The 24,510-nt window shown below is 37.6% G+C and overlaps 2 protein-coding genes across 2 annotated transcripts; both read left to right on the top strand.

Moving 5' to 3' along the window:
* Positions 1-1,034: 1,034 nt before the first annotated feature.
* Positions 1,035-22,678, top strand: LOC103511141 (elongation of very long chain fatty acids protein AAEL008004-like). Its single transcript, XM_026824999.1, has 7 exons — positions 1,035-1,213; positions 14,945-15,056; positions 17,633-17,937; positions 19,272-19,328; positions 19,706-19,811; positions 21,072-21,208; positions 22,047-22,678. Exons 2-7 carry the CDS (start codon positions 14,990-14,992, stop codon positions 22,224-22,226), a joined length of 852 nt encoding a protein of 283 aa, XP_026680800.1. The 5' UTR covers positions 1,035-1,213; positions 14,945-14,989; the 3' UTR covers positions 22,227-22,678.
* LOC103511152 (elongation of very long chain fatty acids protein AAEL008004-like) lies at positions 6,398-14,300 on the top strand. The gene is made up of 7 exons (XM_017444930.2): positions 6,398-6,670; positions 10,418-10,554; positions 11,668-11,794; positions 12,107-12,163; positions 12,545-12,650; positions 13,319-13,455; positions 14,075-14,300. Exons 1-7 carry the CDS (start codon positions 6,398-6,400, stop codon positions 14,252-14,254), a joined length of 1,017 nt encoding a protein of 338 aa, XP_017300419.2. The 3' UTR covers positions 14,255-14,300.
* Positions 22,679-24,510: the final 1,832 nt, after the last annotated feature.

Raw genomic sequence — 24,510 nt, 5'->3', positions numbered from 1 at the left:
TTAGATGATGATACCTACCTAGGTACCTGTTATTATTAATTTACATATGATTTCACCCTATAGCTAGGGCTGATTGAGAGGCTGACGATAAACGCCGTTAACACGGGAAAAGGGGAGGAAGAAGATTGTTGAACATAAGCTGCTCGATTTTAGATATTTTAGAATGTGTCTTTGAAGTAACAATTTAATAATAATATCAAGTGTAATAGGTAGTTGGTATTGTTAGGTGGCAAGGATAGGTGACCAACTGACTCACCCCATCATGAGAAAATCTAAAGGAGCTGTATTGAGCTAACCTTATTTGACATACATTTTAGGTCTACATTGTATTCGTGGGCCTACAATATACATATAGCCTACAATCCACTCGTAAAATTTGTCGCCAAAACCAAATGTCAGCCCAAAGCAATCACCCTGGTTAGGGCTGATTGAGGGGCTGACGAAAAATGCCGAAGAAAAAAAAAAGATGATATAATGTCAGCCCAAAGCAATCACCCTGGTTAGGGCTGATTGAGGGGCTGACGAAAAATGCCGAAGAAAAAAAAAAGATGATATTTTTTTCACCATGTGAGAAATAGAATTTATTATTTATTGTTGTGTGCAATTTATCAATCAGTTTTTTGCTTTAATTGTTTAATTTCTTTCCCATGCTTAGCCTTGCCCTTGTGTCGAAAATCTTTCTGCTTTGACTCGTTTTGTTGTTGGACCAATCTAATTGGTCGGATTTCAAGGTCAACATCTCCCGCCGTTTCAGTAAATTTATGCGAATTTTTCCAGTAAATTTATGTGAAAAACAGGTAGATAATGTATCCCTGAAGTCAGTTATTTGTTTCACTATCAAATTAACTTACGGATGCATATCAATCGTATCAGATTGTCAACGGGTAGGTGAGATACTTCCAAGTGTGTCTAAAAGCTCTACATTTAGATCCGAGGTATTTTAATTTGAATTCGTTTTTTATATTGAGTGTTTTTCTCTCGACCAATTTTTCTAATGTTAATTATTATCAGTTGTGTGTCGGTTTCTCTCCAAGTGTGTCTAAAAGCTCTACATTTAGATCCGAGGTATTTTAATTTGAATTCGTTTTTTATATTGAGTGTTTTTCTCTCGACCAAGTTTTCTAATGTTAATTATTATCAGTTGTGTGTCGGTTTCTTAATAAATTTTAGTGCATTTCAAGTAGATCGGAAGAAAGTGAAGAAACCTTAAAATGTAAGTTCCATAGAATCTACAGGAAAACAAAGACTACAAAACCTTTAAATTAGAAGATGAATCTTGGAGAATATGCACTTTTACACAGGTGCCAAAAAGTATGGAAGTGGTTGGTAGGTGATGAATCTGTTAATATTTCTTGATGATAACTTTGCTTAGTGCATTTCAAGTAGATCGGAAGAAAGTGAAGAAACCTTAAAATGTAAGTTCCATAGAATCTACAGGAAAACAAAGACTACAAAACTTTTAAATTAGAAGATGATTCTTGGAGAATATGCACTTTTACACAGGTGCCAAAAAGTATGGAAGTGGTTGGCAGGTGATGAACCTGTTAATATTTCTTGATGATAACTTTGCAATAGAATATTTGCCAGACTTACTTCTCTAGCTTTATCAATTTAAGTATGTAAAGCCCCTCGGAAGTTTTACTCAGTGTTTCCAGAGGGCACTTAGTTCTTTTAAAAAAAATCTGTTGTGAACATCACACGACATTCCTTATCCTATATATTTGCCAGACTTACTTCTCTAGCTTTATCAATTTAAGTATGTAAAGCCCCTCGGAAGTTTTACTCAGTGTTTCCAGAGGGCACTTATTGCTTTTAAAAAAATCTGGTGTGAACATCACACGACTTTCCTTATCCTATTGAATGGTGCTTATTTAGGTGTGACGTTAGTGGATTTTTTTTTTTTTTACTTTCTATTATTATTTTTTTTACGTAAAAGTTCGACGATTAATGAATAAAAGTTCTGTGTGCTAAAATCATCTGTTGGAGCTAGATGTTCCTTTGTAGATTGACAAAACTAAGGTCGAAATGGTGCTAGAACGTCCTAAAGGCAGCAGTTATACTATACCTACCTATGACTGATACGAGTGTGATACTAAAACAAGGTGGTTGGTGGTTCATAAATCACAATAACCAAACAGGACGATTTGTATGAACCCCTGGTATTTTATTTAGTTATGCTATGTGCATAACACAAAAAGGAGAAAAAATAAAAACAAAATGTTTTTTAAAAAAAAAAAAGATATGAATCCGTCATTTATTTGATGAACGCACGTAGGTGATGAATGAGATGCCAAGTCTCATTTTAATATTTAGAGAAAACTTGTCAAGTGGGTGGTGTCTACATTTTGCGAAATATGCTGAGGAAATAGGCACCATTCCAGTGAAATAGGTATTCTTCAAAGTACCCAACCAGTAGGTAAGGAAGCAAGTAACCTTTACTTTTTCAATTTAAATTCGAGGACTTAAAAAAAAGAAGACTTTTAAGAAGGAAAAGAAGAAGAAGAAGAAGAAGAAGAAGAAGAAGAGGAGGAGCAAGAGCAGCAATTCAATTGAATATATTTATTTAACAATATATTTTGTTATACATTAATGACACAAATCGTTAAATGAAAATGACCTAGGTACCTATTTCTTTCTTTCTTTCTTTTTTTTTTTTTTTTTTTTTTTCAAGTTTGCCTGATAAAAAAATGCGTTAATTTTAGGTCTTGGTTATACATATGTACATAATTCGGGCTTACTTTTCCTCGTTTTAAATTGGTTTTTCCTCGTTTGAAATTACATATGTAATGATTAATGAAACAGTTTTATGTCAAAAATAGGCAATAAAGGTTTGTTTTTTTGACCTGTGCCCTAAATCACCAAAGTATGGAAAAGTATTTACAATTCCATACTTTGACATGATTCGTTCAAATTCAAAATTCTGCTTTTCCATTGGCTATTACACTTGTAAGATACTTTTCCATACTTTGGTGATTTAGGGCACTGATGTTTCACGTTGTCAATGGAGCAGTTGCAAATGGGTAAAAATTATAAACAAGCAGGGTCCGTCCCTCCGGGAATTTTTCAGCCCGTAGTGATTAGAGAAAATCAGTACCTATGTACCTACCTAATTTGTTTAATATTCAGTTTATTATCATTCTTGATTTGATTTTTTTATTTTACTTTCATGTAATGATTAATAAAAATCAAGACTAGAGCCCGTTCTCCCTTTATTCCCAATATAATGTTTTTGTCACCCATCCATTTATTGGCCTTTCTCGACGTAGCTTAACATAGGTGGCTGGTTATTGGATTTTCACCAAAAAATAAAGTTTGTTTCATAGATCTAAGGACAAAGTATAACTACTAACCAGCCTAGTTGGCTTGTGATAAGGTTTATCTTATCTTTGAAAATGATAGGGTCATTTTCATAGGTTTGGCTCTATCATTTTCATAGGTTTGGTTTTGCAGCCGACCACGCGCTACTCAAAGTCGCCCGTCTACACGTGCAGTGTGAGGCCAGCCTAAAAGGCAATGTATATTAGTATTTAGTGTACACATAGGTAACTGTTAATGTCTTTAATTACTAAAACAAAATGAGTATTACAAGTATTGTACTATCTTACCTCTGTTTTGAGGGCGTCTGCTTGGTCCAGCTTCTCAGAGAGATCACCCACATTACCGGTAGAGTTGGCTATCTGTTCCAACTCCTTGTTCATCTCGGTGAGTAACTGATTGACGTGCGTGCAGGTTTTGACGGCGTTCTGGAGAGCAAGAAGAAAGCGAGTTAAATACCACTGTTCTACGAAAAATACGCACGAGTATGTACATATATACTTGGTTGTTGTTGTAGCGGCTTTAGCTAAAGCCGATAGAGAAAATATCTCTTTTATCTGACATACACAGGATGATGGTCTCTAGCCATGTTTAAATGGCTCGCCCTGACTGCGGTACGTACATACTTGGTTGAAGGGCACTTTTTCAGAGTAACTGTACCGATTATACCTTCTACAGTTCATTGAAGCACTAGCTACATGCCTCCCTTGGTGGTGTAGTGGTCAAGATGCTCGCCTGGTAATCAGGAGGGCGTGGGTTCAATTCCAGCCAAGGTATGAAATTTTATCCTCAAATTTGTTTGAGAATTTGGCCACAAGGATTAACATGTAAAAAATAAATACTTTGAAACATCACCCAAGTAAGCGCAACTGATCTATTGTGAAGGTCACTCTATTCCGAATAGCTTTTTTGTTGGGATTTCAATCAGCACAAGGTACTATCCTCGCAAATCACAAAATAGAGGGGCGAGCTTTATCCCAAACATCAGATAAGGTTCGTTCTCGCCACGGCTGGCTTTCTCCTATCCTGTCTTCCTTCGCTTCGATTTCGGGGCGATAAGACCTCCCTTTGTCAATACTTTTAAAATAATAATAATAATAATAATAATAAATATAGGTACCTACCTACACATAATTCAGAGAGGGAGAGGTTCAAACGGCCACTTATCCGCATACCAATCATGATCGACGTTGCTTTACTGCGATTAACCATGTTGGTATGTCACGAAAAGTATGACTAAAGTTGCTAATTACAGTAATGAAATTTGTAAGTAGGTACCTTATTATAACAAATTTTGAAAAGGGAGGGGGAAAGGACTTGGACTTATTTGAGTCGTCTTGTCAAACGAAGTTCTCGTGGGAACTGTGCATCTACTTAATAATAAAATTATTAAAGAAAAAAAATCTGGTGTGAACATCACACGACTTTCCTTATCCCATTGAATGATGCTTACTTGGAGTGTTGTTTTTATACCCTAACTTTTACAATATATCTAACCATTTAGTCGGTATAGCTGAAAACCGTCAAAAAAACGGTCAATTCCGCCAAGAAGCGGTCAAAACGCCGCCAACCGTAGCTTCTATATCAACCAAAGTTGCATCCTTGTCACATTTGTGAACTTATACATACCAAATTTCAACTCTCTAGCTCTTACCGTTCTCGAGATATTTTGTTTACAGATAGACAGAAGGAGAGACAGACGGACAGACAGACACACGGACCAATGGCTGAATTTTTGGATTTAGGCTCTAGGGACCTCAAAACGTGTTTTGACACTAAAAACTGACCATCGAAAATTTGACCCGATTACATTACTTTCCTTCCTATAGGATAAGGAAAGTAAAAAGTGAAACAATGTTTTTGGAGCCTCATCAGTTGCCAGTTGACATTTATGTACAAAAAAAAAAAAAATGTTATCTAATGTATTTTTCTCCGAGAAATCGACTGGTGCCACAAAACCAGCCCTGTCATGCCACAGACAATAACACTGGCTCTTTTGAGGTTACCTGAATGGGACTATGGTCAAGTCCATCTCGGGAAGTAGGGTACAACGACATAATAAAAAATAACCGGAGCTTAAATCAAAGAATTACGTGATTGAAAAGAAATGAGATCGTAAATCTCATTTCTCAATCTAGCTAGTTCCGAGAAAAACCTACGGAGCATGAATTCTGGGGCACCCTGTATACGCAAATAAATAAAATAATAAATAACTAATTAACTAAAGAAAAGGTGGTAAACACCTTTATTTTTCCATTTGAACATTCGAGAAAAAGTGAAATCTTGTTTAAATACTCTCACTTTTCAAGCGCTGAATCACAAACCAAGTTGTAGTGTTGAGACCAACGTAGACAACTTCCCCTCACAATGAAGGCGTTCATATTGGGCAGCTTTCCCCTGATTCTCGTTCTTGGATTGAGTTGGTGTCCATTCATATCGGCTGTATTAGGGTAAGCAAATCCTTTGGAAAACTGTAAAATTTCTTCAGAAAACTGGTTCGGAAAAATGGCCAGAGGGCAACGTGATAATTGTCCCTTTGTAGGACCAAGGAGTTTCTGAACTAAAATTAGGGCCAGCCTAGTTAGCTGGGTTGGTAGCGCGTCTGCCTTGTAAGCGCTAGGCCGCGGGTACGATTCCCGCCCGGGGCGGATTTTATCCTGATGGGATAATGTTCGTTCTCGGAACGGCTGGCTTTCTCCTATCCTGTCTTCCTTCGATAAGACCTTAGCAGTTAAAGTTCCCTCTGTCAAACCTCTTAAAAAAAAAAAAATCAAAAAATAATCAGGACTCTCATCCTATATTAAAACGAAACTGTCGGCTCCCATGGCGGAGTGGCCACTGCACTCGCCTTGCACGCGGGAGACCCGGGTTCGATTCCCGGCGGGGTCAAAAAAAAAAAAAAAAAATGCATCATGCGAATGATTGATTCCGTGACTGGCTCTTGCGGGGCCCACTCAGTCTCGTGAGGATTTTTTTTTTATTATTATTAATTGTCGACACTTTATTGATAATAAGATTATACTAATGAGCTATCAAGCTAACTTTGAGAAAACGAGTAGGTACCTATGTAAATTTTTTGACGATGGTGGGCATCAAACCCGAGACCTCATGCATGGTAAGCAAGTTCGTTACCAGTGGACTGACCGTGTTCTTTGATTTCGCAGGTCAATGGGAAAAGATAGAATCAACACTTCGCCGCTACGTGATACAGCACAGGGTTAAAGCGAGTATACTCACCCTAACCCTTGGTATAACCCAACTGGAAGATGAACAACATGAGGATAGAAACATCTACCTGTACTATAAAGAGACAACAGGGGAGAAACTGATCAAAGTACCTAAGCTATATGTCAAGGTAAGTCGTGCCAGGCTATCAAAGTACCCAAGCTATATGTCAAACAGACAGACAGACACACACACGGACCAATGGCTGAAACTTTGGATTTAGGCTCTAGGGACCTCAAAACGTCTTTTGGCACTAAAATGTGACCATCTGACCATCGAAAATTTGACCCGATTACATTACTTTCCTTCCCATAGGATAAGGAAAGTAAAAAGGTGATTTAGTCACAAATACCACGTTGAGTCAGAAAATTCGGACCAACAACTTTACTCACCTATACTTAAAGTAGGTAGCTTAGGTATCTACCTATACTTAATGCCATTTAAGTACTAGATATCATAAGGAAAATAAAAAAAAAAGATCACATGGGACACAGACAACCTTGATCTTCACCATTCTAACTAGTGGCGGGACGTGAGATTTCAAAAGGGAAAGCTGTAAAGCTATAGGCCCACAGGGCCCCACAATATAAGGATCTGCACCTGCAGGTAGTCTTAAGGCCCACTCCCACATGTGAGATTCATTAGATTTTGTAATTTAAATGAGATTAAATGACACTTTGATTTGCCAACAATCACACTTGACTTACAATGTTGTTGTTTTCGGGACTTAAAGTTGGCTCGCACCTTATTTTGTACTGGACGTTTGGACGTTTCGGGTCCAGACCCGTCCTCGGCAGGTTGTCACAATTATATCATCCGCGAACTTGTCAATTAAAACATAAAAAAAGGCGGACCTGATCAGATCTACCTGATAGTGAGTGGCTGGGGTAGTCTTAAGGTCCACTCCCACCTGTGAAATTCATTAGATTTTTTCCGAATAGCCTGTAGACAATGTAATTTAAATGAGATTAAATGACACTTTGATTTGCCAACAATCACACTTGACTTACAATGTTGTTGTTTTCGGGACTTAAAGTTGGCTCGCACCTTATTTTGTACTGGACGTTTGGACGTTTCGGGTCCAGACCCGTCCTCGGCAGGTTGTCACAATTATATCATCCGCGAACTTGTCAATTAAAACATAAAAAAAGGCGGACCTGATCAGATCTACCTGATAGTGAGTGGCTGGCCCTAGGAAGGTGGTTCCCTAACTTTCATGAAGGACCCGCGCCACTGCTCAATTCTGATGAAAAAGAAAAAATAAAAACAGCGGAAACAGCTCAGTATATCGCGCATTGCAGCGCAGTTAGGATCTCTTTATTTTTGCCCCGGAAGTGTCTCGGTGGTGTAGTGGTCAAAACGCTCGCCTGGTAATCAGGAGGGCGTGGATTCAATCTCAGCTGAGGTATAGAATTTTGTGTTTCAATATAATTTGAAATTTTGACTACAGTAATGGTAGTAGTTAGCCAGCATAGTTGGCTTGGTTGGTAGCGCGTTTACCTTGTAAGCGCGCCGCAGCGTGTTCGATTTCCGCCCGGGGTGGATTTCATCCTGAACGGATAAGGTTTGTTCTCGAAACGGCTGGCTTTCTCCTATCCTGTCTTACTCATCTATTCGATTTCTGGACGATAAGACTTTAGCAAAAAAAAAAAAAAAAAAAAAACCTGGATAAAAAATAAAAAAGAAAAAACATTTAAATTGTATGTAGGTATAAGTAGTGACGAGTAATTATACTTACATAGAATTATACGAGTAGGTAATTGATGAGTAGATATTTAAAAATTTACAATACATTAGAAACTCGATTATTTCAACTAATTGGGACCGGGGGTAGTTGAAATGATGATCACTTTCTATGAACTTTTAGGATATCCTTTGAAAGATAGAAAAAAAGCAACGGATTTTGGAGTTGAAATAATGGAAGTTGAAATAATCGAGGTTCTACTGTATATTTCTGCAATTATATTGCATGTATTTTTACTTTTTTCCATGAGATGCTTTGACATTACCTATACACGTACGTCCGGAAAGGAAAATACAGCTTTGTTCAGTAACAATAAGGGCGTATAAAAATGTCCCTTACTAGTAATAAACAGATCCGTGCAAATCACACACGAGATTTGCATGCCTAAGCTCAGAGTTTCAATTTTGGTCTACACTCTCTACACTTATCCCATGAAAATCATGAAACATACGAGACCTTGTTTAGACTGCTGGTGTAAAGGGACTTTTCAGTCCTATTCGGGAAGGATAAACAAGGTATTCTATTATTAAAAATAATAATAATAATAATAATAATAATAATAATAATTTATTATTATACTTTTGCATGTATTTTTACTTTTTTCCATGAGATGCTTTGACATTACCTATACACGTACGTCCGGAAAGGAAAATACAGCTTTGTTCAGTAACAATAAGGGCGTATAAAAATGTCCCTTACTAGTAATAAACAGATCCGTGCAAATCACACACGAGATTTGCATGCCTAAGCTCAGAGTTTCAATTTTGGTCTACACTCTCTACACTTATCCCATGAAAATCATGAAACATACGAGACCTTGTTTAGACTGCTGGTGTAAAGGGACTTTTCAGTCCTATTCGGGAAGGATAAACAAGGTATTCTATTATTAAAAATAATAATAATAATAATAATAATAATAATAATAATAATTTATTATACTTATGTATTATATTCTTCACTTAGTGTACCATTGCGACGCAATTTATTTTCTTTTTAAATAGATCAGGTATTTATTTATGTTGATTAATTAACTGTATAAATTTAAATAAATAAAAATGTGTAGCAGTGATATCACGTCATTTTTTTTCTCTCTTCTTCTTTAAATTATTGACAGAGTTACTAAGTACTAATCTGTAACTACTAAGGCCTTATCGTCCCGAAACCCGAAAGTGACGAGAAAAGGAAGACAGGATGGGAGAAAGCCATCCACGGGATTGCATTCCAGGGCCCCGGGTTCGATTCCCAGATTTTGCGTAGAGAGCCTACGGAAACCGCTAGCTGTATTCATTCATAGGTTGCGTCTTCTATCGGAAAAGGTAGCCCTATATTTCTTCAATGTATAGCAATTAATTAATTAATCAATCTAATTATAGTGATTCGAGAAAGTTCTCCTAAGTTATGCAGCAGACATAGAAGTAATAGCAACGCCCATACCTAGTGAATTAAAGATTACAATGTGGCACTCATCTAGGTACATACCTACATAGCTATTAATTTATATCGCTTCATCTCACAAATAAATAGTGTTTACCATTAAAATGAGATTTTCTACCTTCAATCATGCATTTCAATGCTCACTATACGAGTACACACTAGTCGTACTTACGCATAATCCTACTTTGCATTAAACGTAGGCAAGTGCTACGTAAATAATAATCGTACCTAATGGTGAACACAAGGGCAGAAATAATCGTTAAGTGAAGGCAAGGAGAGACACTTACATAATTATTAATTAACATTTAAATCAAGCTTTTTTAGAGGTTTGATAGAGGGAACTGTAACTGCTTAGGTCTTGTTGTTCTGAAAGCGAAAAGAGACATAATAGGAGAAAGCCAGCCTTTCTGAGAAATCGAACCCGCCACCTAGCGCTCACAAGGCAGACGCGCTACCCTCTATGCTAACTATCCTTAACAAAGGACATTATTTACAAACATGACAAATAAACAAAAATTAAGTTTGATCAGGGTGGGGTAAATGTCTACGGTTAAGGTTAGATATAACAGCTATATCTTAATAACTTGATAAGGATTTTTAGGCAGCGAGTTGCCCGTTTCGGATGCCAAATGGGTTAAACTGCCGTGTCAACTAAATCATTCCTTCTGATCTGTACTAGAATTTGACATTGGATTTCAGTTGAACCAAGATCAATCCACTAGGTATTCCTGTTCGACATGTATCGATCATTATAGTCAACTAAAAAGTGCTGATAGATATAAAGGAACCAACATGAGAACTAAGGCCAGCTATTCACTATCAGGTAGACCTGACAGGTAAACCTGATAGGGAGGTATATCAGGTACCAATGATGGGTATAGCTGAAAAGATCCGTCTGTCAGTACCTGATGCCTGATGAGGACACGCACTATCAGATAGAACTGACTCTATCAGGTATACCGTATACCTGACACCTGATCAGGTCTATCTGATAGTGAGTAGCTGGCCTAACGTCGATATGATGCATGTCTATGATAGGTGTATTTCGTCATTTACGTAGAATAGACTGGAATAGGTAATCTACAGTCGAGTTGATTTACTTGAGTTGGTACCTAGTTGAAAAAACTTTAAACTTGGACACATACTATAGGTCGTATAGGTACAACCTAGAAAACAATCTTGTGATAAATAGGTACCTACCTATTCCGGAAAATTGGGCAATCAAATATTATGATTTTAATAAAGACTCAAATCGTAGTAGCAGACAGATTTTTGTAAAAAAAAAAAGTGGATTTATCGACCTTCAAAGTTGAATATTGATCATATTCACCCCATTTTGTGGTATACGTTCGGTAAGTAATTTGAGGAATGAATATAAAAATCTGGTGTGAACATCACACGACTTTCCTTATCCTATTGAATGGTGCTTATTTGGGTGTCCTGTTGTAACATTTACAATAATATATCTCTAACCGTTTAGTCGATATAGCTGAAAACCGCCAAAAAGCGGTCAAAATACCGCCAACCGCAGCACCTATTTTAACCAAACATCTCTAACCGTTTAGTCGATATAGCTGAAAACCGCCAAAAAGCGGTCGAAACTCGCCAAAAAGCGGTCAAAATACCGCCAACCGCAGCACCTATTTTAACCAAACATCCATTTTATTTCGATAAAAAGCAGGAGAAACCATACCTACCAAAGTTTAACACAATTGTTAAGCCAACAGGCTGTTAGCTTAATAGTCCTTCTAGATCTAGAGGCTGAAAAAATATTGGTGAAACCCACCATCAGAGTATGTAAGCACTTAAAGTCCTGGTAGCTATTTATAGGTAGATACAATATTTATGTATACCTACCTATTTAAATTTCTAATTTGATGCAAGATGTCAGGAACTCGTATTCTGACTTTCTGAAACGAAATTCTTGTGTACCTTCCTATCTCAAAAAGTGACCTGAATTTCATTCTAACGGGCTTTCATTTACTGTTTCAGTTATTCTATCCAGGAGTTGTCTCCTACCTACTCCAACACAGTTGTACTCCCAAGCCAAGAGAAGAGAATGATATCTGGATGATGGTAAGTTTTGTATATCTGAGGCCACCCACTCACTTTTAGGTAGACCTAACAGGCGGACCTTTTCAGCCGTACCTGTCAGGTCTGCCTGATAGTGAGGCCTGAGTGTTCGACTACTGAATCTCGTGGATTGTAAAAGTCTTTCCTAGTCGAGTGGGAGTAAAAAGTTCTTTATATGTAGTTTCTTTGTGGATTGATTAATGTTGAACATAATAATATGCAGAGGTATTGTGTAGGTACGTACCTATGCTATATTCAATGTATTTGAAATTTATTTATTTCTAATCTGCATTTTTTCTGCTTTTTTTCCTCCAGTTCTGTGAGGCTTCTTACTTGTACTACATCTCGAAAATCATTGATCTGTTAGACACTGTAAGTATTATTGGACTTAGTTTTCTTTCCTTTCAAACAACAATGACTGGTTGGTTAGGCAAGAAGATAACTTTTATAGATTTCCTACAGATGCTCAAAATTTTGTTCTATTTACTCGTATGTGAACTTTTGTCTTACTTTTCGTCAAAATCGGACCGACCCGGTGCGAGAGTAATCGGGAAACAAATAAGTACGAACTATATCGAAAATTCTTGTATTATTAAAACTTCAAACTAACTTCGTTGGTTCAACTATTGATGTAAGTCCTCTGCGGGGGTTTTATCTTAAAACATCTCTGGAATCGAAAGTCAAAGAACATGAGAAGATGAGAACTTCGACAACTTGGGGAGAAAATAAAACTATTGACGCATTTTCTTCCAGATATTTTTCGTGTTACGTAAGAAGAACTCTCACATTACGTTCCTTCATGTGTATCACCACGCCATGATGGTGCTGACAACTTGGGCTTTCCTCAGATACTTCAAAGGTAAAGTATAAAATCAGGGGTTTTTACTTGCTTAGCCCAATGTGCCGGGGGTCGCCAAATGTTAAGCCCGGCCTGTATTAATTAAGCTATGTCCACACATAGTTGACGCCGTCTCGCGTCACGTCGATCGACGTCGACTGAAACGATCAACACTGCCTCGACAGCATAGATTCATATCTTATTCACCTCGTCGATCGAACCAGTTCGATCGACGGCGTTGACTATGTGGACAGGTCGACACATCTCTAAAACGAAATATCTAGTTTCAAGGTTTTATTCGCAAAACACCTATAGGACAGTTGATAACACCTATAGGACAGTTGATAATCACTTAATCTCCTCCCAAGTGATTCTTTGAAGATAACTAATGAGTATTGTCAACTTTTGATGAATTTTGTTTCCTTGTTCCGCGAGGAACTGTTTTACGCGGTGAATGAACCGCCTCTGAATAATTATGACGGAACTTCATTAATCATTGTACCTAGGGAAACATACATTACTGAGAATTCCTCAATTCCCAAAGCCACATTAGTAGTTAATAAGACACTAAATTGTCCTTGAATATCTGAATAGCTAATTCATTCAGCACAGCGCAGATCCTTCAAATAAAATTGATCCCAAGGGACTGATCCTCCATTTTCCTTATTCAACACGTTTCATTCCCACAGGAGAACAAGGTATTTTCATTGGACTTCTCAACTCTTTGGTCCATGTGGTCATGTACAGTTACTATTTCCTAGCCGCCCTGGGACCCGAAGTCCAGAAGTACCTGTGGTGGAAGAAATACATCACCAAGTTCCAACTGGTAAGTTAGTATGTACCTACTTACTGGTAGGTACTTACCATTAGAGCCAAACATCTGATTGGCACCCACTTTCATTGGAAATTGAGAGTAATTTGCTAATATTAGGTGTAACACAGCTACATAATTATGAACCCACCATCTAATCTAAATCTAAATCATGATTTATTTGTGGTGAAGCTGAGAGCTTCTTCACAATTTTTATTGTGGTTATCACAGCATTACTAAGAGCCTCCTGTACTATTTCTGACATATCTATATTTTTTCTTTTTACTCTGGTAATGCCGCCACTGGTCACTACGCGATTAAAGTAGCTACTCAATTGTCCTCACGAGGCTGAGTGCACTCCGAACTCCAAGCACAGAGCTGAAAAAACCTCGGCCCCGCTGGGAATCGAACCCGGACCTCCTGCGTGCAAGCCTAATGTGATACCCACTCGGCCACGGAGGTTGCTTTATGAACCCACCATTTTATTACAAAAGCCCTTTTCCCAAGGTGCCTTCTGCAAAGGCCTTTCCCAAGGGTACAATGGAGTTTTTTTTCTTTTAATTTTTTGACCAAAGGCAAAATGTAACTGCAACATTTATCGGTTACAAATGGTTATTCTATTCCTTCTTTTCAGACACAATTCGCTCTGTTCTGTATTCATCAGCTGAGTCTAATCGTCCTCAGTTGCGACATGCCAGTGGCTCTCACCTACTACATCTTCTTCCAAGCTGTAGTCATGTGTGTTCTCTTTGGGAACTTCTACTATCAAACTTACACCAAGAAACACAACAAACAAGCAAAGGCGACGGAATAAGTGCTTTCTGTGTCCGTGGGACAACCTATCTTAAGGTATTGGCAGGATTGGGGGTTTAAAACCTCTTGGACGCCCAGAAACAATATCTGGGCTCATTCCGTATCCCTAATGTTTGTATACAGATAAATTTGAAAGTGAAAATGTTGTGTCTGATCTCCTGAATTTGAAGATGCGGAGGGAGAAAAATCATGTACCTGCTATAGTGCTATATGAGGTGATAGAGATACGAGTAGTTATGTAAAGAAAAGCTTTGTGATAACTACCAACTCTGTTGAAAGAAAAAGTCTGAGACAACCATTGAGAGAGTTGCCAAGATACTACTTGGTCATTTTGTAATGAACCCAAAATGGGGGAAAAGACTATAGAATAGATAATCAAGAGTGAAATTCTAGGCCAATTTTCAATATGGCTTTGGCATGTTTGTGCTTTGTTTCCTATTTTCAGACATTTTATTTAATTAGTTGTATAGTACAAATACATTCCAGACAATTTGGCCGTTGATAATCTAAATAATAGTGCCGGGATATTCTGTTAATTTTTTACTTTCTATTTTACTAGCAATGGTTGAAGGCATTTTTTTTAAATTTTATTTTATTTTATTTTATTTCTTTTTTTAAGAAGGAATTATGTTCATAAATATGGACCTTGGATTTAGACAGTAAATTAACTTTTGATTCACTTCAATTTCAGATCTAACCTACCTCAATTTACGGATCTGATAGCTCACAATACAAAATGGATACCATTCTGCCGCAATGGATAATGACGAGGATTGATTCCATTAGAGATGAAGTGGTCGAACGTAAGTCCAAAAGTCTTTAAAGTTTGTCTAAGGCCAGCCAGTTACTATCAGGTAAACCTGATCAGGTCCGCCTGTCACGTCTACCTGATAATGTGTGTGTGTGTGTGTGTGTGTGTGTGCGCTTATCAGGTAGACCTGACAGGTGGACCTGATCGGCCGTACCTGTCCGCACAAGGTACTATCCCCGCAAATCACAAAATAGAGGGGCGAGCTTTATCCCAAACAGATGAGGTTCGTTCTCGCCACTGCTGGCTTTCTCCTATCCTGTCTTCCTTCGCTTCGATTTCGGGGCGATAAGACCTCCCTTTGTCAATACTTTAAAAAAAAAAAAATAATAATAATAATAATAATAAATATAGGTACCTACCTACACATAATTCAGAGAGGGATCCGGTCTGGCCTAAGGAAACGGAACAGACTGCATGGTTTCGATCGGGCAAAGTACGGATGTAGTCCAACGCAAGCCAGTCCTCTTCAGCGACAATGTGTATGTGTGACAGGCTTAAGATCTTGGGGATTTGTTTAACCTGCGAAATATTTGAGAGGATTCCCAAAGTTTGGGATTGAAACAATATGTTCACTGCAATAATAGGTCGATTGGATTGGAACACATCACATGACTTCAGGAACACTCCATTTGGCAAGGGTCTAGGTTTTTCTTGCCCTTGGGATCAATTAAATAGAAAATATTTGTATGTTTACAGATAAAGTTGTAGACAACTGGTTTCTTATGCCCAGTTGGTTCCCCGTGACCACCATTGTAGTAGTGCATGGTTGACAGAGCTTTTTATTAGTCCATTAGCTCACAGTACGCCATTAAATGTCTCCTTCCTTCTCTATTCCCTCTCTCTCTCTCTTTCTTTTTCTCTCTCTCTCTTTTGGTGTCTCCAATGGCAACCAGATTCTTTATTACACAAATGTCTCTTTAAGTTGGTGAGGAATATCTAACTATCTAAGCTCTCATCGCACACGGGGGATTATAATTATATTAATGTTCAGCGTACAAAGCGAGTCAATAAATCCGAACAATGTTCACCAAGTGAATCAATGAATGATTATTACAGGTAACACAGGGACCCAGCGTCACACAGCTACTAAGTATTTCAAGGTCAAACTTTGAAATAAACTGATAGGGGGACTGGTAGATAAAGCGTATACATAAATACACAAAGTACGAGAACGATTTAAACAAAGAAAAAATATATCACAGTGTAACTTTTTTGTTACTTGTCCGATTAAAAAAGTAATGACGTTTTCAGAATCAGCGAAAAAAATTAACGAAGAACGATACTACGATTTATAATTTCACGGATTATTTACATTAAAAACATCAATAGAACACAGAGAAACAGAGAACGATGTGATACGTTTGATAAACACTATAATTTCACGAATTATTTACATTAAAAACATCAATAGAACACAGAGAAACAGAGAACGATGTGATACGTTGTGATAAACGGGGTGACCCGGGTAATAATAATAATAATAACGGGTAATAATAATAACGGGTAATAACGGGTAATAATAATAATAATAATAATAAATATAGGTACCTACCTACACATAATTCAGAGAGGGAGAGGTTCAAACGGCCACTTATCCGCATACCAATCATGATCGACGTTGCTTTACTGCGATTAACCATGTTGGTATGTCACGAAAAGTATGACTAAAGTTGCTAATTACAGTAATGAAATTTGTAAGTAGGTACCTTATTATAACAAATTTTGAAAAGGGAGGGGGAAAGGACTTGGACTTATTTGAGTCGTCTTGTCAAACGAAGTTCTCGTGGGAACTGTGCATCTACTTAATAATAAAATTATTAAAGAAAAAAAATCTGGTGTGAACATCACACGACTTTCCTTATCCCATTGAATGATGCTTACTTGGAGTGTTGTTTTTATACCCTAACTTTTACAATATATCTAACCATTTAGTCGGTATAGCTGAAAACCGTCAAAAAAACGGTCAATTCCGCCAAGAAGCGGTCAAAACGCCGCCAACCGTAGCTTCTATATCAACCAAAGTTGCATCCTTGTCACATTTGTGAACTTATACATACCAAATTTCAACTCTCTAGCTCTTACCGTTCTCGAGATATTTTGTTTACAGATAGACAGAAGGAGAGACAGACGGACAGACAGACACACGGACCAATGGCTGAATTTTTGGATTTAGGCTCTAGGGACCTCAAAACGTGTTTTGGCACTAAAAACTGACCATCGAAAATTTGCGGACCTGATCAGCCGTACCTGTCCGGTCTGGCCTAAGGAAACAGAACAGACTGCATGGTTTCGATCGGGCAAAGTACGAATGTAGATCAACGCAAGCCAGTCCTCTTCAGCGACAATGTGTATGTGTGACAGGCTTAAGATCGTGGGGATTTGTTAAACTGCGAAATATTTGAGAGGATTCCCAAAGTTTGGGATTGAAACAATATGTTCACTGCAATAATAGGTCGATTGGATTGGAACACATTACATGACTTCAGGAACACTCCATTTGGCAAGGGTCTAGGTTTTTCTTGCCCTTGGGATCAATTAAATATGAAGAAAATATTTGTATGTTTACAGATAAAGTTGTAGACAACTGGTTTCTTATGCCCAGTTGGTTCCCCGTGACCACCATTGTAGTAGTGTATCTCATATTTGTCAAATATGTCGGCCCCAAGATGATGGAAAACAGGAAACCCTACAACATCAAATATATTATCCTAGCTTACAATCTCATACAAACGCTATACAATGCCAACATTGTAGCCTATGTAAGTACCTATGTATTAAAGATAGTAACAAATATGTCTGAAATTTCATTTTATTTCGATAAAAAGCAGGAGAAACCATACCAAAGTTTAACACAATTGTTAAGCCAACAGGCTGTTAGCTTAACAGGCCTTCTAGAGGCTGAAAAAATATTGGTGAAATGTAAGCACTTAAAGTCCTGGTAGCTATTTCTAGGTAGATACAATATTTATGTATACCTACCTATTTAAATTTCTAATTTGATGCAAGATGTCAGGAACTCGTATTCTGACTTTCTGAAATGAACACAAGGGCAGAAATAATCGTTAAGTGAAGGCAAGAAGAGATACTTACATAATTATTAATAAACATTTAAATCAAGCTTTTTTAGAGGTTTGATAGAGGGAACTGTAACTGCTTAGGTCTTGTTGTTCTGAAAGCGAAAAGAGACATAATAGGAGAAAGCCAGCCTTTCTGAGAAATCGAACTCGCCACCTAGCGCTCACAAGGCAGACGCGCTACCCTCTAATATGCTAACTATCCTTAACAAAGGACATTATTTACAAACATGACAAATAAACAAAAATTAAGTTTGATCAGGGTGGGGTAAATGTCTAGTGAACACAAGGGCAGAAATAATCGTTAAGTGAAGGCAAGGAGAGACACTTACATAATTATTAATTAACATTTAAATCAAGCTTTTTTAGAGGTTTGATAGAGGGAACTGTAACTGCTAAGGTCTTGTTGTTCTGAAAGCGAAAAGAGACATAATAGGATTTTTTTTTTTTAATTTTTACCTAAGCAGGGGAAAAGCCCCACTTTGGCCATATCTTGACATAATAGGAGAAAGCCAGCCTTTCTGAGAAATCGAACCCGCCACCTAGCGCTCACAAGGCAGACGCGCTACCCTCTATGCTAACTATCCTTAACAAAGGACATTATTTACAAACATGACAAATAAACAAAAATTAAGTTTGATCAGGGTGGGGTAAATGTCTACGGTTAAGGTTAGATATAACAGCTATATCTTAATAACTTGATAAGGATTTTAGGCAGCGAGTTGCCCATTTTGGATGCCAAATGGGTTAATCTGCCGTGTCAACTAAATCATTCCTTCTGATCTGTACTAGAATTTGACATTGGATTTCAGTTGAACCAAGATCAATACACTAGATATTCCTGTTCGACATGTATCGATCATTATAGTCAACTAAAAAGTGCTGATAGATATAAAGGAACCAACATGAGAACTAAGGCCAGCTAGTTCGACTACTGAATCTCGTGGATTGTAAAAGTCTTTCCTAGTCGAGTGGGAGTAAAAAGTTCTTTATATGTAGTTTCTTTGTGGATTGATTAATGTTGAACATAATAATATGCAGAGGTATTGTGTAGGTACGTACCTATGCTATATTCAATGTATTTGAAATTTATTTATTTCTAATCTGCATTTTTTCTGCTTTTTTTCCTCCAGTTCTGTGAGGCTTCTTACTTGTACTACATCTCGAAAATCATTGATCTGTTAGACACTGTAAGTATTATTGGACTTAGTTTTCTTTCCTTTCAAACAACAATGACTGGTTGGTTAGGCAAGAAGATAACTTTTATAGATTTCCTACAGATGCTCAAAATTTTGTTCTATTTACTCGTATGTGAACTTTTGTCTTACTTTTCGTCAAAATCGGACCGACCCGGTGCGAGAGTAATCGGGAAACAAATAAGTACGAACTATATCGAAAATTCTTGTATTATTAAAACTTCAAACTCACTTCGTTTGTTCAACTATTGATGTGCTCTGCGGGGGTTTCATCTTAAAACATCTCTGGAGTGGAAAGTCAAAGAACATGAGAATATGAGAACTTCGACAACTTGGGGAGAAAATAAAACTATTGACGCATTTTCTTCCAGATATTTTTCGTGTTACGTAAGAAGAACTCTCACATTACGTTCCTTCATGTGTATCACCACGCCATGATGGTGCTGACAACTTGGGCTTTCCTCAGATACTTCAAAGGTAACTAGTATAAAAACTTCGTTGGTTCAACTATTGATGTAAGTCCTCTGCGGGGGTTTTATCTTAAAACATCTCTGGAATCGAAAGTCAAAGAACATGAGAAGATGAGAACTTCGACAACTTGGGGAGAAAATAAAACTATTGACGCATTTTCTTCCAGATATTTTTCGTGTTACGTAAGAAGAACTCTCATAGGTATATCAGGTACCAATGATGGGTATAGCTGAAAAGATCCGTCTGTCAGTACCTGATGAGGACACGCACTATCAGATAGAACTGACTCTATCAGGTATGCCTGACACCTGAGCAGGTCTATCTGATAGTGAGTAGCTGACCTAACGTCGATATGATGCATGTCTATGATAGGTGTATTTCGTCATTTACGTAGAATAGACTGGAATAGGTAATCTACAGTCGAGTTGCTAGTATAAAATCAGGGGTTTATACTAGCTTAGCCCAATGTGCCGGGGGTCGCCAAATGTTAAGCCCGGCCTGTATTAATTAAGCTATGTCCACACATAGTTGACGCCGTCTCGCGTCACGTCGATCGACGTCGACTGAAACGATCAACACTGCCTCGACACGTCTGCCTAGACCGCACAGTTTTACGCGTCAGGATCCCGCTAGTGTCGCTAGTGTTGTTTTTTCAAAACGTGTTTTTTGTTTACAGTATAAAATCAGGGGTTTTTACTTGCTTAGCCCAATGTGCCGGGGGTCGCCAAATGTTAAGCCCGGCCTGTATTAATTAAGCTATGTCCACACATAGTTGACGCCGTCTCGCCCTCGACAGCATAGATTCATATATTCACCTCGTCGATCGAACCATCGATCGACGGCGTTGACTATGTGGACAGGTCGACACATCTCTAAAACGAAATATCTAGTTGCAAGGTTTTATTCGCAAAATATGACAGTTGATAATCACTTAATCTCCTCCTAAGTCATTCTTTGAAGATAACTAATGAGCATTGTCAACTTTTGATGAATTTTGTTTCCTTGTTCCGTGAGAAACTCTTTTACGCGGTTCATTCACCGCCTCTGAATAATTATGACGGAACTTCATTAAATATTGTACCTAGGGAAACGTACATTACAGAGAATTCCTCAATTCCCAAAGCCACATTAGTAGTTAATAAGACACGAAGTTGTCCTTGAATATCTGAATAGAATATGTACTAGCTGATACATTCAGCAGATCCTTCAAATAAAATTGATCCCAAGGGATTGAACTTCCATTTTCAACCCGTTTCATTCCCACAGGAGAACAAGGTATTTTCATTGGACTTCTCAACTCTTTGGTCCATGTGGTCATGTACAGTTACTATTTCCTAGCCGCCCTGGGACCCGAAGTCCAGAAGTACCTGTGGTGGAAGAAATACATCACCAAGTTCCAACTGGTAAGTTAGTATGTACCTACTTACTGGTAGGTACTTACCATTAGAGCCAAACATCTGATTGGCACCCACTTTCATTGGAAATTGAGAGTAATTTGCTAATATTAGGTGTAACACAGCTACATAATTATGAACCCACCATCTAATCTAAATCTAAATCATGATTTATTTGTGGTGAAGCTGAGAGCTTCTTCACAATTTTTATTGTGGTTATCACAGCATTACTAAGAGCCTCCTGTACTATTTCTGACATATCTATATTTTTTCTTTTTACTCTGGTAATGCCGCCACTGGTCACTACGCGATTAAAGTAGCTACTCAATTGTCCTCACGAGGCTGAGTGCACTCCGAACTCCAAGCACAGAGCTGAAAAAACCTAATCATGATTTTTTTGTGGTAAAGCCGAGAGCTTCTTCACAATTTTTGTGGTTATCACAGCATTACTAAGAGCTTCCTGTACTATTTCTGACATATCTATATTTTTTCTTTTTACTCTGGTAATGCCGCAACTGGTCACTACGCGATTAAAGTAGCTACTCAATTGTCCTCACGAGGCTGAGTGCACTCCGAACTCCAAGCACAGAGCTGAAAAAACCTCGGCCCCGCTGGGAATCGAACCCGGACCTCCTGCGTGCAAGCCTAATGTGATACCCACTCGGCCACGGAGGTTGCTTTATGAACCCACCATTTTATTACAAAAGCCCTTTTCCCAAGGTGCCTTCTGCAAAGGCCTTTCCCAAGGGTACAATGGAGTTTTTTTTCTTTTAATTTTTTGACCAAAGGCAAAATGTAACTGCAACATTTATCGGTTACAAATGGTTATTCTATTCCTTCTTTTCAGACACAATTCGCTCTATTCTGTATTCATCAGCTGAGTCTAATCGTCCTCAGTTGCGACATGCCAGTGGCTCTTACCTACTACATCTTCTTCCAAGCTGTAGTTATGTGTGTTCTCTTTGGGAACTTCTACTATCAAACTTACACCAAGAAACACAACAAACAAGCAAAGGCGACGGAATAAGTGCTTTCTGTGTCCGTGGGACAACCTATCTTAAGGTATTGGCAGGATTGGGGGTTTAAAACCTCTTGGACGCCCAGAAACAATATCTGGGCTCATTCCGTATCCCTAATGTTTGTATACAGATAAATTTGAAAGTGAAAATGTTGTGTCTGATCTCCTGAATTTGAACATGCGGAGAGAGAAAAATCATGTACCTGCTATAGTGCTATATGAGGTGATAGAGATACGAGTAGTTATGTAAAGAAAAGCCTTGTGATAGCTACCAACTTTGTTGAAAGAAAAAGTCTGAGACAACCATTGAGAGAGTTGCCAAGGTCATTTTGTAATGAACCCAAAATGGGGGAAAAGACTATAGAATAGAAAATCGAGTGTGAAATTCTAGGCCAATTTTCAATATGGCTTTGGCATGTTTGTGCTTTGTTTCCTATTTTCAGACATTTTATTTAATTAGTTGTATATAAATTTGAAAGTGAAAATGTTGTGTCTGATCTCCTGAATTTGAAGATGCGGAGGGAGAAAAATCATGTACCTGCTATAGTGCTATATGAGGTGATAGAGATACGAGTAGTTATGTAAAGAAAAGCTTTGTGATAACTACCAACTCTGTTGAAAGAAAAAGTCTGAGACAACCATTGAGAGAGTTGCCAAGATACTACTTGGTCATTTTGTAATGAACCCAAAATGGGGGAAAAGACTATAGAATAGATAATCAAGAGTGAAATTCTAGGCCAATTTTCAATATGGCTTTGGCATGTTTGTGCTTTGTTTCCTATTTTCAGACATTTTATTTAATTAGTTGTATAGTACAAATACATTCCAGACAATTTGGCCGTTGATAATCTAAATAATAGTGCCGGGATATTCTGTTAATTTTTTACTTTCTATTTTACTAGCAATGGTTGAAGGCATTCTTGTACATAAAAATAGGTAAGAAAAATGGAGAAATAGATTAGGTATGTAAATTGTAACTCAGCTTCCGTCTGATTTTGTACTTGAGTATCTTTATCTAGCTAATATTATCTAGAAATAATTTAATATTAACACATATGTAAAGATTTAAGTTTGTTTGTACATATAAAAGTTTATTTAATGATTACTTATCTATTGTAAGTGCCTATGTACTCTCAAGTTCTAAATATGAATGTTAGCTAGTATAGTCATATAAAAGTTTATTTAATGATTACTTATCTATTGTAAGTGCCTATGTACTCTCAAGTTCTAAATATGAATGTTAGCTAGTATAGTCCTCCCTCCTAGCGTTTAGTAAGGGACCCCTTACCCTTACACATTGAATTGCCCCCACTAAGTTCTCCAAACTAAATTTAGTGTTCTGGTGGAAAGCAATAAATTTTATTGACAATGAAGACTGAATTCTTTTTATTCTCTTTTCTTTAGTTTTCAGTGACTTATTCGGTCCTCGGTGACATACCTACATAGGGATTCCAAGTTTCATTATTTTTAGAGGTTGATAATCCCTACTCTTAGAAAACTTTCACTTTGTGGGAAAAATAAGCTGCAAACTACGACACTCTGGAAAAAACCACCTTCTGGGAAATTGAGATTGCGATTCCATTGCAGAAATGAGATTCCATTTCAGACTTTTAGAGGTTGATAATCCCTACTCTTAGAAAACTTTCACTTTGTGGGAAAAACAAGCTGCAAACTACGACACTCTGGAAAAAACCACCTTCTGGGAAATTGAGATTGCGATTCCATTGCAGAAATGAGATTCCATTTCAGAAATGAGAAACTCAAGTCTCTTTTGTCATGTTTACAGGCTGTCCGAATTATAGTGTCATGCCCTAAAGTAGGAAAACACAAAGATTTATGATACCCAGTTAGTTCTTCTCTATTTCTTCCAAGGACAGTAGGGGGCTTGGGGTAGGTTGTTTTTCTATTTGTTACAGGAGCTTTGTCATGTTTACAGGCTGTCCGAATTATAGTGTCATGCCCTAAAGTAGGAAAACACAAATATTTATGATACCCAGTTAGTTCTTCTCTATTTCTTCCAAGGACAGTAGGGGGCTTGGGGTAGGTTGTTTTTCTATTTGTTACAGGGGTCTTGGTAGCGAGAGGTAGATTTCTATTCCTTTCAAAGTGAGGCTGCGGTGTAAGGGGATGAATTCTTTCAGCTTATTTTTTCCACCAACGAATTTAATTTAATTTCTATAGAAACTTTTCTTCTGACACATAAATTTTCATTTGTAAACAATTTCCTCTCCTGTCTCGTTTAGGAATTCGAAGGATCTTGCTGAGTTTTGTGTTATCATCCGTTGTCTGTTTC

The sequence above is a fragment of the Diaphorina citri genome, unplaced genomic scaffold (assembly GCF_000475195.1).
Source record: "Diaphorina citri unplaced genomic scaffold, Diaci psyllid genome assembly version 1.1 scaffold30, whole genome shotgun sequence".
NCBI lineage: Eukaryota > Metazoa > Arthropoda > Insecta > Hemiptera > Psyllidae > Diaphorina > Diaphorina citri.
Note: the sequence above shows the minus strand (reverse complement) of the source record. Positions and strands in the feature narration are given on the sequence as shown.

Excerpts from the sequence above, each read along its gene's own strand:
- LOC103511141 (XM_026824999.1), top strand. The coding sequence starts at position 14,990 with ATGGATACCATTCTGCCGCAATGGATAATGACGAGGATTGATTCCATT. Across the intron at positions 19,329-19,705 it reads TCATTGATCTGTTAGACACT|ATATTTTTCGTGTTACGTAA; the intron begins GTAAGTATTATT and ends ATTTTCTTCCAG. Across the intron at positions 21,209-22,046 it reads ACATCACCAAGTTCCAACTG|ACACAATTCGCTCTATTCTG; the intron begins GTAAGTTAGTAT and ends CCTTCTTTTCAG.
- LOC103511152 (XM_017444930.2), top strand. The coding sequence starts at position 6,398 with ATGGTGGGCATCAAACCCGAGACCTCATGCATGGTAAGCAAGTTCGTT. Across the intron at positions 11,795-12,106 it reads AGAATGATATCTGGATGATG|TTCTGTGAGGCTTCTTACTT; the intron begins GTAAGTTTTGTA and ends TTTTTCCTCCAG. Across the intron at positions 12,651-13,318 it reads TTTCCTCAGATACTTCAAAG|GAGAACAAGGTATTTTCATT; the intron begins GTAAAGTATAAA and ends TCATTCCCACAG.